Here is a 14,826-nt window from a genome sequence, read left to right as displayed (position 1 = left end):
CTAGAAAAGACGCCAAGAAGGTCCTCCCTCAAAGACCTTTGATCTTCTCAAAGGACAATTTGAGAAATCCAGGGATTTGGCACTGGGGGCAAAGGTGAGTTGGAACTAGGAACCTGACCAGTATTCTTCTTAGCTCTTGAATATTTTTTCCCCCCGTATAATTTCCCCCCCCTCTTGACATACATTCAAACAGTGCAATACACCTTCTATTTCCAGTACAATAAAATGCAATATTTTGTTAGTAGTTTGCATATTTATTAATCTAATAAATAAATAAATATAATAATACTTTTTTTACTGTAATTCAAAGCTGTTGGTTTCTACATAAATCATTTTCCCTTGTTGCAAAATTTCAAATTTTGTCATCCGGTTACACCAATTATTTTTATTTATTTATTTATTTTATTTATTTATTTATTTATTTATTCTTTGTCCAATATACAATACATATGGAAGAGAATAGACATTAAGTAATATATAAAACGATAGAAAGTAAAAAGAAGAGAAGTAGATGGGAGGGAGAGAATATATATGATATAAGAGATAAGGAGAGAATAGATAGATAGATAGATAGATAGATAGATAGATAGATAGATAGATAGATAAGGAGAGAATATATATGATATATGAGATAAGGAAAGACAATTGGACAGGGGACGATAGGCACATCAGTGCACTTATATACTCCCCTTACTGGCCTCTTAGGAACCTGGAGAGGTCAATCGTGGATAGTCTAAGGGAGAAATGTTGAGGGTTGGGAGTTGACACTATTGAGTCTAAATTATCTTCTAAATATATAATTTAAAACCCCAATGTTTCTAACTTATTAACTACTGAGCCGTAGTGCCTCCTACCTCTCTTTACACATTTTACTAAAAACTATAATCTATTCTAATATTAAGCATTTTTAAATATTTATATATTTATTTGAAACGTTTATATAGCCGTCCATCTTTCAACCATATGTAGGCTGCACTCAATCCAGAATTAAGATGTACTGCTAGTTCTCTATGACTTACAATCAGAGGTGGAATTCTGTCAGTTCGGACCAGTTTGCCTGAACCAGTAGTGGAAATCACAGGTGATCTCGACCGCCCACCCTGGCTCTATGCCATCCTATTTGTGTGCGTTTTTTAGATCAGGTGTATGTGCGGAAAAGGGGGGACATGATCGAAACATTTAAATATGTCAAAGGGTTAAATAAGGTTCAGGAGGGAAGTGTTTTTAATAGGAAAGTGAACACAAGAACAAAGGGACACAATCTGAAGTTAGTTGGGCGAAAGATCAAAAGCAACGTGAGAAAATATTTGACTGAAAGAGTAGTAGATGCTTGGAACAAACTTCCAGCAGACGTGGTGGGTAAATCCAAAGTAACTGAATTTAAACATGCCTGGGGTAAACATATATCCATCCTAAGATAAAATACAAAAATAGTACAAGGGCAGACTAGATGGACCATGAGGTCTTTTTCGGCTGTCAGTCTTCTATTTATTTATTTATTTATTTATTTATTTATTTATTTATTAGATTTGTATGCCGCCCCTCTCCGTAGACTCGGGGCGGCTCACAACAATAACAAGAACAATGTAAGAACAAATCTAATAATTTAAAAAACACTAAAAACCCCATTATTAAAAGCAACCATACACACAAACATTCCATGTATAAACTTTATAGGCCCGGGGGAGATGTGTCAGTTCCCCCATGCCTGATGGCAGAGATGGGTCTTAAGAACTTTACGAAAGGCAAGGAGGGTGGGGGCAGTTCTAATCTCCGGGGGGAGCTGGTTCCAGAGGGTCGGGGCCGCCACAGAGAAGGCTCTTCTCCTGGGTCCCACCAAACGACATTGTTTAGTCGACGGGACCCAGAGAAGGCCAACTCTGTTGGACCTAACCGGTTGCTGGGATTCGTGCGGCATATGTTTCTATAATGTAATCATGTTCTTTTTTTTCCATTTTTCGGTCCATAATCCTTAGTAGACAAAGTCCTGGTTTTATCTCTTAATTTTTGCTTTATAATTTCTGTTAGCCAGTTCCCAATTTTGCCCCAAAATTTCTTTGCCAGCGGGCATGTCCACCACATACGAAAATACGATCCCTTCCCGGACCCACATTTCCAACAATTGTGTTGAAGTTGTCATTGATTTGTGGCAGTGCTCAAGCATTTCTACTCAACGTTCAAAGCCAAGAAGGCTGTTGTGTTACCAGAGAAGGGGCAGAGTTATTTGAAAGAATGCTGCCGGAATGCCTGCTGTCTTGAGCAATGGGGACCTTGAGATTGTGTGCCTTCCCAGGAGTCATAAGGCTTAGCCACCTGTTGCTCCTTTTACAAGTTGAACTTTTTCAAGGTTGAGAACCCAACAAGGTCAACACAACCTAAAGGTGGGCCTTGAATTACAGCCGCTTGCTTAGCGGCCGTTCAAAATTACACTACTGAAAAAAGTGACTCTCTCTCTCTCTCTCTCTCTCTCTCTCTCTCTCTCTAATTATCTATCTTTCTATCTATCTATCTATCTATCTATCTATCTATCTATCTATCTGTCTATATCTTCTATCTATCTATCTATCTCTTCTATCTATATCTATCTATCTATCTATCTATCTATCTATCTATCTATCTATCTATCTATCTAATTATCTATCTATCTATCTCTTCTATCTCTTCTATCTATTTTCTATCTATCTATCTATCTATCTAATTATCTATCTATCTTCTATCTATCTATCTATCTATCTATCTAATTATCTATCTATCTATCTATCTATCTATCTATCTATCTATCTCTTCTATCTCTTCTATCTATCTATCTATCTAATTATCTATCTATCTATCTATCTCTTCTATCTCTTCTATCTATCTATCTATCTATCTATCTATCTATCTATCTATCTATTTTATCTATCCAGATTTGTATGCCGCCCCTCTCTGCAGACTCGGGGCGGCTCACGGCAATAATAAAAACAATGTAAACAATGATAATATAGATAGAGCACAATAAGAAATAGGAAACAGGTATGTTGCACAATATTCAATGTTTTTAAGTGCTTATGTTTGTATGTCTGTGTTAAAATAAATATTTATTATATTTTTTTTTAAAGAAACGGTACAAATGGCACGTATGATCTCCAGTATCTGTTTCCACATGACCCCAGAACTCAACACTCCCTGTTGTTCCTTTCATGCAGATGGTGATGGAGTTTCCTGATAATATGCTAAACCTCGATGGACATCAGCACAATGGAGGCCAGTTGAAGCAGTTCATCCAGGTACAGTACTGTCTTGTGTTGCAAGATCCAAGAGCTGGGGCTTTAAAATCACAAAAATGGTTACGGGACTGTAGGCTAAAGCAGTGTTTCCCAACCTTGGCAACTTGAAGATATCTGGACTTCAACTCCCAGAATTCCCCAGCCAGCGAATGCTGGCTGGGGAATTCTGGGAGTTGAAGTCCAAATATCTTCAAGTTGCCAAGGTTGGGAAACACTGGGCTAAAGTATATAGCAATAGCATTTGGACTTATGTACCGCTTCATAGTGCTTTTACAGCCCTCTCTAAGCGGTTTACAAAATCAGCCTCTTGCCCCCAACAATCTCAATCCACCTTGACCCACCTTGGAAGGATGGAAGGCTGAGTCAACCTTGAGCCGGTGGTGAGATTTGAACTGCTGAACCTAAGCTAGAAGTTAGCTGAAGTAGCCTGCAGGGCTGCACTCTAACCACTGCGCCATCCCCGGTTTCTGGAAACTGTAGTTTAATGTTTCCAAATGTAAAATAATGCACTTGGGGAAAAGGAATCCCCAATCTGAGTATTGCATTGGCAGTTCTGTGTTAGCAAAAACTTCAGAAGAGAAGGATTTAGGGGTAGTGATTTCTGACAGTCTCAAAATGGGTGAGCATTGTGGTCGGGCAGTAGGAAAAGCAAGTAGGATGCTTGGCTGCATAGCTAGAGGTATAACAAGCAGGAAGAGGGAGATTATGATCCCGCTATATAGAGTGCTGGTGAGACCACATTTGGAATACTGTGTTCAGTTCTGGAGACCTCACCTACAAAAAGATATTGACAAAATTGAACGGGTCCAAAGACGGGCTACAAGAATGGTGGAAGGTCTTAAGCATAAAACGTATCAGGAAAGACTTCATGAACTCAATCTGTATAGTCTGGAGGACAGAAGGAAAAGGGGAGACATGATCGAAACATTTAAATATGTTAAAGGGTTAAATAAGGTCCAGGAGGGAAGTGTTTTTAATAGGAAAGTGAACACAAGAACAAGGGGACAAAATCTGAAGTTAGTTGGGGGAAAGATCAAAAGCAACATGAGAAAATATTATTTTATTGAAAGAGTAGTAGATCCTTGGAACAAACTTCCAGCAGATGTAGTAGGTAAATCCACAGTAACTGAATTTAAACATGCCTGGGATAAACATATATCCATCCTAAGATAAAATACAGAAAATAGTATAAGGGCAGACTAGATGGACCATGAGGTCTTTTTCTGCCGTCAGACTTCTATGTTTCTATGTTTCTAATTTCAGATGGTTGGGGTCAATGTCAATAAGCCATTTAGAGATGGTTGTATAAAGCATTGTGGGAGGGTATATAGATCTAAATGTATAAATATAGGTTATGATTTTTATATATTATTTGTTGCCACCCAGAGTTTGTTTAAAATGGTATGTTGCATCCACTTTTGTCATTATGATATAAAGATGTCAAAACTCTAGAAATAGCCCAGAGAAGGTCAACAAAGATGGTTAAGGGACTGGAGGCTAAAACATAGGAAGAACGGTTGTAGGAATTGGATGTGTCAAACTTAATGAAAAAGAGGGGTTAATGTTGATGTGATAGCAGTCTTCCAATATTTGAGGGGTTGCCACAAAGAGGGAGTCAAGCTATTCTCCAAAGCACTTGAAGGCAGCACAAGAAGCAATGGGTGGAAACTAATCAAGGAAAGAAACAACCGGGGACCAAGGAGAATTTTTTCTGACAGTGAGAACAATTGCCATATTTTTCAGAGTATAAGACGCACCTGATTATAGAGGAGGGAAACCAGGGAAATAGTATTCTGAGCCAAATGGTGTGGTAATATATTATTTAATAAAATACCAGTGTAGCAGAATACTTTTTACAATCATGTACAGTGTTCCCTCGATTTTCACGGGTTCGAACTTCGCGAAAAGTCTATGCCACGGTTTTTCAAAAATATTAATTAAAAAATACTTTGCGGGTTTTTTCCCTATACCATGTTTTTTTCTGCCCGATGACGTCATATGTCATCACCAAACTTTCATCTGACTTTAATAAATATTTTTTTTAATAAACTTTAATAAATACACATGGTGAGTAATGATCTAAATGGTTGCTAATGGAATGGGAAATTGCACTTTAGAGATTTAAACTGTTAAGGGAAGGCTTGTGATACTGTTCATAGCCAAAAATAGTGTACAGTGGTACCTCAAGATACGAACCCCTCGTCTTACGAACAACTCGTGATACGAACCCGGGGTTCAGAAAAAAATTGCCTTTTCTTACGAACTTTTTTCGAGTTACGAACGCCAAACCCGAACTTCCGGGTTCGGCGTTGGGAGGCTCCTAGGAAGCCGCCCGGCTGTTTTAAAAGGTGACAGCCGGGCTGGGGGGCTTCCCAACAACCTCCCGAACCCCGAACTCTTGCCGAACTTCCGGGTTCGGGGTTGGGGGGGGGTGCTGGGAAGCCCCCCAGCCCGGCTGTCACCTTTAAAAACAGCCGGGGGGCTTCCCAGCAGCCTCCCGAACCCCAAACTCTTGCCGAACTTCCGGGTTCGGGGTTGGGGGGGGTGCTGGGAAGCCCCCCAGCCCGGCTGTCACCTTTAAAAACAGCCGGGGGGCTTCCCAGCAGCCTCCCGAAGCCGAACGCGGAAGTTCGGGTTTGGCGTTTGGCTTCGGGAGGCTGCTGGGGAGCCGCCCGGCTGTTTTAAAAGGTCACAGCCGGGCTGGGGCGCTTGCCAGCAGCCCCGACTCCCCGCCGCTCACCCATGGCCGGCAGAAGATCGCTCTTGCCTGGCTTCCCCGCGAGGCATCAGGTCAGCATTCTGTGCGGGTGGGCGGCGGGGAAGCCGGCGGCTGTGGCAGCTGCTGCAGGAGGCTTTCCCCCTCCTCGTCTGCCGCCCGCCCGCCAGGAATGCTGACCTGATGCCTCGTATGAAGCCGGGCAAGAGCGATCTTCTGCCGGCCATGGGCGAGCTACAATAGGCTTCCACGTCCTTCGCCCGTGCCTGGCGGGAGGTGAAGAGTGCTTTGCCCAGTGCAAAGTTGACAGCAAGCAGCTCCGCAGTCGCCGAAGGAGGCTTAACCCCACCCCTCTGTCCCACCCATCGCCCGTGGCCAGCAGAAGAGCGGGGATAGGCAGGAGGAAGTTATGCCGGATACGGGCGATGGGTGGGACAGAGGGGTGGGGTTAAGCCTCCTTTGGCGGCTGGGGAGCTGCGCGGCTTTGACTTTTGCTGGGAGGGCAAGTGAAGCGCCGGATCTCCTGCCTATTGCCCAGCCAAACCCCCAAATGTCTCCGCTGTAGCAGCTGCTACAATAGACTTCCACGCCTTTCGTCCGTGCCTGGCGGGAGGTGAAGAGTGCTTTGCCCAGTGCAAAGTTGACAGCAAGCAGTTCCGCAGTCGCCAAAGGAGGCTTAACTCCACCCCTCTGTCCCACCCATCGCCCGTGGCCGGCATAACTTCCTCCTGCCTATCCCCGGTCTTCTGCTGGCCACGGGTGATGGGTGGGACAGAGGGGTGGGGTTAAGCCCACTCCTTCGGCGACTGCGGAACTGCGCGGCTTTGCCTTTTGCTGGGAGGGCAAGTGAAGCGCCGGATCTCCTGCCTTTTGCCCAGCCAAACCCCCAAATGTCTCCGCTGTAACAGCTGCTACAATAGACTTCCACGCCTTTCGTCCGTGCCTGGCGGGAGGTGAAGAGTGCTTTGCCCAGTGCAAAGTTGACAGCAAGCAGCTCCGCAGTCGCCAAAGGAGGCTTAACCCCACCCCTCTGTCCCACCCATCGCCCGTGGCCGGCATAACCTCCTCCTGCCTATCCCCGCTCTTCTGCTGGCCACGGGCGATGGGTGGGACAGAGGGGTGGGGTTAAGCCTCCTTCGGCGACTGCGGAGCTGCTTGCTGTCAACTTTGCACTGGGCAAAGCACTCTTCACCTCCCGCCAGGCACGGACGAAAGGCGTGGAAGTCTATTGTAGCAGCTGCTACAGCGGAGACATTTGGGGGTTTGGCTGGGCAAAAGGCAGGAGATCCGGCACTTCACTTGCCCTCCCAGCAAAAGGCAAAGCCGCGCAGTTCCGCAGTCGCCGAAGGAGTGGGCTTAACCCCACCCCTCTGTCCCACCCATCGCCCGTGGCCAGCAGAAGAGCGGGGACAGGCAGGAGGAAGTTATGCCGGATACGGGCGATGGGTGGGACAGAGGGGTGGGGTTAAGCCTCCTTTGGCGGCTGGGGAGCTGCGCGGCTTTGCCTTTTGCTGGGAGGGCAAGTGAAGCGCCGGATCTCCTGCCTCCTGCCTCCCCCCCCCACCCAAATGTCTCCGTTGTAGCAGCTGCTACAATAGACTTCCACGCCTTTCGTCCGTGCCTGGTGGGAGGTGAAGAGTGCTTTGCCCAGTGCAAAGTTGACAGCAAGCAGCTCCGCAGTCGCCAAAGGAGGCTTAACCCCACCCCTCTGTCCCACCCATCGCCCGTGGCCGGCATAACCTCCTCCTGCCTATCCCCGCTCTTCTGCTGGCCACGGGCGATGGGTGGGACAGAGGGGTGGGGTTAAGCCTCCTTCGGCGACTGCGGAGCTGCTTGCTGTCAACTTTGCACTGGGCAAAGCACTCTTCACCTCCCGCCAGGCACGGACGAAAGGCGTGGAAGTCTATTGTAGCAGCTGCTACAGCGGAGACATTTGGGGGTTTGGCTGGGCAAAAGGCAGGAGATCCGGCACTTCACTTGCCCTCCCAGCAAAAGGCAAAGCCGCGCAGTTCCGCAGTCGCCGAAGGAGTGGGCTTAACCCCACCCCTCTGTCCCACCCATCGCCCGTGGCCAGCAGAAGAGCGGGGACAGGCAGGAGGAAGTTATGCCGGATACGGGCGATGGGTGGGACAGAGGGGTGGGGTTAAGCCTCCTTTGGCGGCTGGGGAGCTGCGCGGCTTTGCCTTTTGCTGGGAGGGCAAGTGAAGCGCCGGATCTCCTGCCTCCTGCCTCCCCCCCCCCCCCCAAATGTCTCCGTTGTAGCAGCTGCTACAATAGACTTCCACGCCTTTCGTCCGTGCCTGGCGGGAGGTGAAGAGTGCTTTGCCCAGTGCAAAGTTGACAGCAAGCAGCTCCGCAGTCGCCAAAGGAGGCTTAACCCCACCCCTCTGTCCCACCCATCGCCCGTGGCCGGCATAACCTCCTCCTGCCTATCCCCGCTCTTCTGCTGGCCACGGGCGATGGGTGGGACAGAGGGGTGGGGTTAAGCCTCCTTTGGCGACTGCGGAGCTGCTTGCTGTCAACTTTGCACTGGGCAAAGCACTCTTCACCTCCCGCCAGGCACGGACGAAAGGCGTGGAAGTCTATTGTAGCAGCTGCTACAGCGGAGACATTTGGGGGTTTGGCTGGGCAAAAGGCAGGAGATCCGGCGCTTCACTTGCCCTCCCAGCAAAAGGCAAAGCCGCGCAGTTCCGCAGTCGCCGAAGGAGGCTTAACCACACCCCTCTGTCCCACCCATCGCCCGTATCCGGCATAACTTCCTCCTGCCTATCCCCGCTCTTCTGCTGGCCACGGGCGATGGGTGGGACAGAGGGGTGGGGTTAAGCCTCCTTCGGCGACTGCGGAACTGCTTGCTGTCAACTTTGCACTGGGCAAAGCACTCTTCACCTCCCGCCAGGCACGGACGAAAGGCGTGGAAGTCTATTGTAGCAGCTGCTACAGCGGAGACATTTGGGTGGGGGGGGAGGCAGGAGGCAGGAGATCCGGCGCTTCACTTGCCCTCCCAGCAAAAGGCAAAGCTGCGCAGCTCCCCAGCCGCCAAAGGAGGCTTAACCCCACCCCTCTGTCCCACCCATCGCCCGTATCCGGCATAACTTCCTCCTGCCTGTCCCCGCTCTGGCAGAAGAGCAGGGGCAGGCAGGAGACAGTCTTTAACATGCCGCAGAGGCTCTGGAGCGCCGCCTGGTCTTCGCAGCACTGGCTTTCGCCCTTGTTGCATTCGCGAGCTTTCATTCCCAGGAAGCTCTCCGAGCTCGGGAAGGATCCCACGGTCAGTCGGCTGCGGGCGGGAGGAAGGCGAATGCGGTCCGGAGGCTGGGAGGGAGGCGGAGAAAGGGATCAATGTAAAAGCGCTGGGCTGGGAACGTCTTTGGCCAATTAGCTCCTGGAGCGTGGAGGCTGCCTCCCTCCTCCTCCCGTATTCCGCCTCCCTTCCCTTTGAGTCATTGCAGCCGGACAGTAACTGTCTACCCAATCCACCCATGAGGCTCCCTCTGGGCAGTCTGCACTGTCTCTCTCCCCCCCCCGGTCTCCCCCCTCCTCTACCCACCCCCGAACGATCTGAATGCCGGCAGCAATGAGGCAAAAGGGGTGAGTTTTCTGCTTGCACGCATTAATCGCTTTCCCATTGATTCCTATGGGAAACATTGTTTCATCTTACGAACTTTTCACCTTACGAACCTCCTCCCGTCACCAATTAAGTTCGTATCATGAGGTATCACTTCCGCATCTCTACTTCGCGGAAATTAGACTGTCATGGGCGGTCAGAATGCATCCCCCGCGAAAATCGAGGGAACACTGTACACTTTTTACTTCTTACCAAGGTTCTTTGTCATAATCAGCAAACAAAGATATCAAGCCTAAACAACTTTTTAGCTGCTATACATAACTACAATACAGTGAGATTGCAGAGCTAACCTAATAGTGAATAGCCAGATAAAAAGAAACAGAGAGGGTGACTCAGAAAAAATAAGCTAGCTCCCTCTTGTGGCAGTCTGCAACACCTGCAGCCAATATATTGCAGTTATGGTCAGATGATGGTCGCTGTTGCGCTGAACCGTTTCTTTAAAGCGTCCCTTGCTCTTTCCCCTCTGCAGAGGCATAGCATGCTGAAGCAGCAAGATTTGAGTATCGCTATGATGGTGACGTCACGCGAAGTCCTGAGCGCCCTTTCTCAGCTTGTCCCCTGTGTCGGCTGCCGCCGTAGCGTGGAGCGCCTCTTCTCTCAGCTGGTGGAGTCCGGCAACCCTGCTCTTGAGCCACTCACGGTCGGGTCCAAGGGAGTCCTGTCTGTCACTCCGAGCTGCATGAGAGATGCGAAGAAGCTTTACACGCTTTTTTACGTGCATGGGTAAGATCACTGAGGGTCAGTGCCTTGCCATGTCCCTCCGGAGTGGCGTGGGAAGATTTAAAAATAAAAAAAAACAGAGGAAAGTCTACATAAAGCCATCTCCATTGTGTGCATGTGTTTTTTTTAATTATGGATTTTTAGTTTTAATTATTAGATTTGTATTCTACATTGTTTTTTCTATTACTGTTGTGAGCCGCCTTGAGTCTACAGAGAGGGGCGGCATACAAATTTAATGACTAGATAGATAGATAGATAGATAGATAGATAGATAGATAGATAGATAGATAGATAGATTGATTAGATTAATAGATAGATAGATAGATAGATAGATAAATAGATTATATTAGATAGATAGATAGATAGATTATATTAGATAGATAGATAGATAGATAGATAGATAGATAGATAGATTAGATAGATAGATAGAGATAGATAAATAGAGATAGATAGATAGAGAGAGAGAGAGAGAGAGAGAGAGATAAATAGAGAGAGATAGAGATAGATAGATAAGATAGATAGATTAGCTAGCTAGCTAGCTAGCTAGCTAGCTAGCTAGCTAGCTAGATAGATAGATAGATAGATAGTAGATAGATGAAACAGTCCTTGACTTACAACTGCAGCAGAGAGCCCATAATTTCTGCGGCTTAGCAGTTAAATTACCTTTGCTTTCACGACCTTTCTTGCCACTGTTGTTAAGTGAATCATTAGTTATTCAGTTAGTAATACGGTTGCTATGTCAATCTGTCTTCCCCATTGACTTTGCCTGTCAGAAGGTCGCAAAAGGTAAATCGCATCACACACACACACACACACAGGATGCTGCAAACCGTCATAAATACGAATCCAGCCGCCAAGCGTCTGAATTTGGATCACTTGACAAAATGTCAGCTGGCAGGTCCGTGGGGGGAGAGCCTTCTCTGTGGTTGCCCCTATTCTCTGGAATTAGCTACCTCCTGAGATCCGCACTGCCCCCACTTTATTGGCCTTCCGGAAAGTCGTAAAGACCTAGCTTTTCCAACAGGGGCCATTAACCCCGGGGGGCGTGGTGGTGGTGTTACTAGCAAGGTCGGTCCATGAATATATGGATGGCTGCAATTATTTTAAATTGAAATGTTTTTAGGTTGATCCCTGTTTATTTTTGTTGTGAGCCGCCCTGAGTCTCCAGGGCAGTGATGGCGAACCTGTGGCGTGGATGCCACAGGTGGCACACGGAGCCATATCTGCTGGCACGCAAGCTGTTGCCCGAGCTCAGCTCCAACGTCTATATGTGTGTGCTGGCCAGCTGGTTTTTGGCTTGCACAGATGCTCTGGGAGGGCGTTTTTGGCTTCCAGAGAGCCTCCCGGGGGGGAGAATGGAGGAGGGCATTTTTACCCTCTCCAGGGAAGCCTTGGGAGCCTGAGGAGGGTGAAACATGAGCCTACTGGGCCCACCAGAATAATCATTAATAATAAAAATAATAATAATTTATTAGATTTGTATGCCGCCCCTCTGAAGACTCGGGTGGGCTCACAACAACATAAACAGTGTACAAATCCAATTTTTAAAAATACAATTTAAAACCCTTATAATAAAACAATCACACAATCCAATCAAACCATACACCAACCTCGAGAATTGGCGTGTGTGTTAATTTCCCCATGCCTGGCGGCAGAGATGAGTTTTTAATGACTTACGAAAGGCGAGGAGGGTGGGGGCAGTCCTAATCTCTGGGGGGAGTTGGTTTCAGAGGGCCGGGGCCACCACAGAGAAGGCTCTTCCCCTGGGTCCCGCCAGACGACATTGTTAATCGACCGCTGGGATTCGTGTGGCAGAAGACAATCTCGGAGGTATATGAAGTTGGGAAACAGGCCATTTCCAGCCTCCGGGGGGCAGGGGAAGCTGTTTTCGCCCTCCCCAGGCATTGAATTATGGGCGTGGGAACTCACGCATGGGCAATAGTGCATGCTTATGCTTTTTCAGCATCCAAGGAAAAAAAGGTTTGCCATCACTGCCCTAGGGAGTTGGGCGGCATAGAAATATAAATAAACTAACTTACTAACTAACCGTGGGGACATTGCAACGGTTGCAAGTATGAAATATGATTGTAAGTTGATTCTCCTCACTTTGAATGGTCACTAAATGACCTGTCGTAAGTTCAGGACTACCTATAGAGTCAAAAGTTTAAGAAAGAGCATCTGTACTTCATACAAAATAATTTTGGATGGGAAATGTAATGTTGAATGGACTTTTCAAGGTTTTTTTTACATTTAAAAAAAAAACTTTATTATTTACAGTAAGAAAAAAAGCAAATAGCATAAAACAAAACACAACTTATACAGACATTTATTATTATTATTATTATTATTATTATTATTATTATTATTATTGTTATTATTGTTATTATTATTATTTATTAGATTTGTATGCCATCCCTCTCCGAAGACTCGGGGCGGCTCACAACAGTAATAAAACCAGATATCACCATTCAAAATTACAGTTATATATCATGTCTTAAACACTCAATAGTTTGCCCATTTGCCAACCTACATGTTGCCGTTATTGTTACAGCTTTAAAAAAAAGTTATCAGCCTACTAGTTTTACATTGCTATATTATATCATTGTTACCTAAATCTTAATCTTTATTAATTTCAATCATATTACCTAAATCATAAATTGTCCAAAGTTAATTGCTAGACAACAATTTTTAATTATTTTGTATATCTAGTAAATGATAGGAATAACAAGATTGCTTACATTTTTTTTCAAATTGTGAGAGATTTGACTGTATTGTAGATATTTTTAAAAAATATTTAAAAGTATTCATATTCCCCCCTCTTTCCTCCCCCGTTCCAAAGGTCCAAATTAAATGAAATGATTGACGCAATTCCGAAAAGCAAGAAGAACAAGAGGTGCCAGCTGCATTCGCTGGACACTCACAAACCGAAACCCTTGGGGTAAGTTTAATTTAATTTAATTTATTAGACTTATGAGCCGCCCGACTCCTTATGGACTCTGGGCGGTGTACAGTAAGCGTTAATACAAAGAACACTCAGTCCGATGGTTTTTTGGGCACAATCCTTAGGGCACCTCTGGGCAGGAAGTGGCTGAGTTGGTAAACTGCTGGACATGCTGAAAGAAAGTAGAAATGGACAAAAATAATGGTGCTTTTGTGGCCACAAAAAGGATTTTTTTTCTACCAAGGCCGTGTTTGTATAGGTTGTAAAAAAACTAGGAGCGTAAAAAGCTTTGGCAAATTTTGGCACCAATAATTGCCCCTTGGTGGCAGTGTCTTAGTGAGAATTGTCTCTAGCCAGCCAGCACAATGAGACAAAAGGAGCAATTTAATCCATTTTTTACCCCCCTGAAAGTTGTATCAGAGCATGCATTATCTTTATTTTTTTTCAGGCTGTGTGTGTGAGCATGCAATTGCAAGCGACAACACTGGGAATATAAAATTGAATATTTTGACCCCCTCTACAGAACGTCTATGGAGATTATCAGCCATCAATTTTTATATTTTTACAATTTTTTATTTTATATTGGAAACATGGAAACATAGAAGACTGACGGCAGAAAAAGACCTCATGGTCCATCTAGTCTGCCCTTATACTATTGCCTGTATTTTTATCCTAGGATGGATGGATGTTTATCCCAGGCATGTTTAAATTCAGTTACTGTGGATTTACCAACCACGTTTGCTGGAAGTTTGTTCCAAGCATCTACTACGCTTTCAGTAAAATAATATTTTCTCATGGTGCTTCTGATCTTTCCCCCAACTCACTTCAGATTGTGTCCCCTTGTTCTTGTGTTCACTTTCCTATTAAAAACACTTCCCTCCTGAACCTTATTTAACCCTTTAACATATTTAAATGTTTTGATCATGTCCCCCCTTTTCCTTCTGTCCTCCAGACTATACAGGTTGAGTTCATTAAGTCTTTCCTGATAAAATACAGGAAATAGTATAAGGGCAGACTAGATGGATCATGAGGTCTTTTTCTGCCGTCAGACTTCTGTGTTTCTATGTTTCTATCTTGAAAAATGTACCTTTGTTACTGTGTACAAAACATTTTCTGAGGATCTCAGGCCTCCTGTACGAACTCTTAAAAGTACGGTCGATTTTTAACATAAAAATCGACTCTATGGGTTTCAGAGAATAGGGAGTCCTCGACTTACGACCCCGATTGGGCCCAACTTTTTTGTTGCTAATTGAAACAGCTCTTAAGTTAAGCATTGTCTCATTTTGCGACCTTTCTCGCTTGCGCTTGTTAAGTGCATCACGGCGGTTGTTAAGTGAATCTGACTTCCTCATTGACTTGGCTTGTCAGAAAATTGCAAAAAGGGATTCCATGACACCGGAACGCTGCAGCCGTCATAAATATGAGTCGTTAAGTGTGAAAAACAGCCAGTGCCGTTGTAACTTTGAATAGTCACTAAGTGAATCGTCGTAAGTCGAGGACTGCCTCTAGACAGCAAGCTCTGACTTTTTATCTTCAGTCTCCCTTAGTGGAAACTGAA

The 14,826-nt window shown here is 45.7% G+C and overlaps 1 protein-coding gene across 16 annotated transcripts in view; it reads left to right on the top strand.

Annotated features, from left to right (window-relative positions):
- Window positions 1-14,826, top strand: part of GGNBP2 (gametogenetin binding protein 2) — an 88,591-nt gene that overhangs the window by 40,685 nt on the left and 33,080 nt on the right. For all 16 annotated transcript variants that reach the window (XM_070735348.1, XM_070735347.1, XM_070735349.1 and 13 more), the window contains 3 exons: window positions 3,186-3,266; window positions 10,077-10,330; window positions 13,167-13,265. In XM_070735348.1, coding sequence (XP_070591449.1) covers window positions 3,186-3,266; window positions 10,077-10,330; window positions 13,167-13,265 — 434 coding nt within the window. The remainder of the gene's footprint in view (window positions 1-3,185; window positions 3,267-10,076; window positions 10,331-13,166; window positions 13,266-14,826) is intronic.

This window comes from Erythrolamprus reginae, chromosome 1 (assembly GCF_031021105.1).
Source record: "Erythrolamprus reginae isolate rEryReg1 chromosome 1, rEryReg1.hap1, whole genome shotgun sequence".
NCBI classification, from domain to species: Eukaryota; Metazoa; Chordata; class Lepidosauria; order Squamata; family Dipsadidae; genus Erythrolamprus; species Erythrolamprus reginae.
This window is presented reverse-complemented; position numbering and strand designations above follow the sequence as displayed.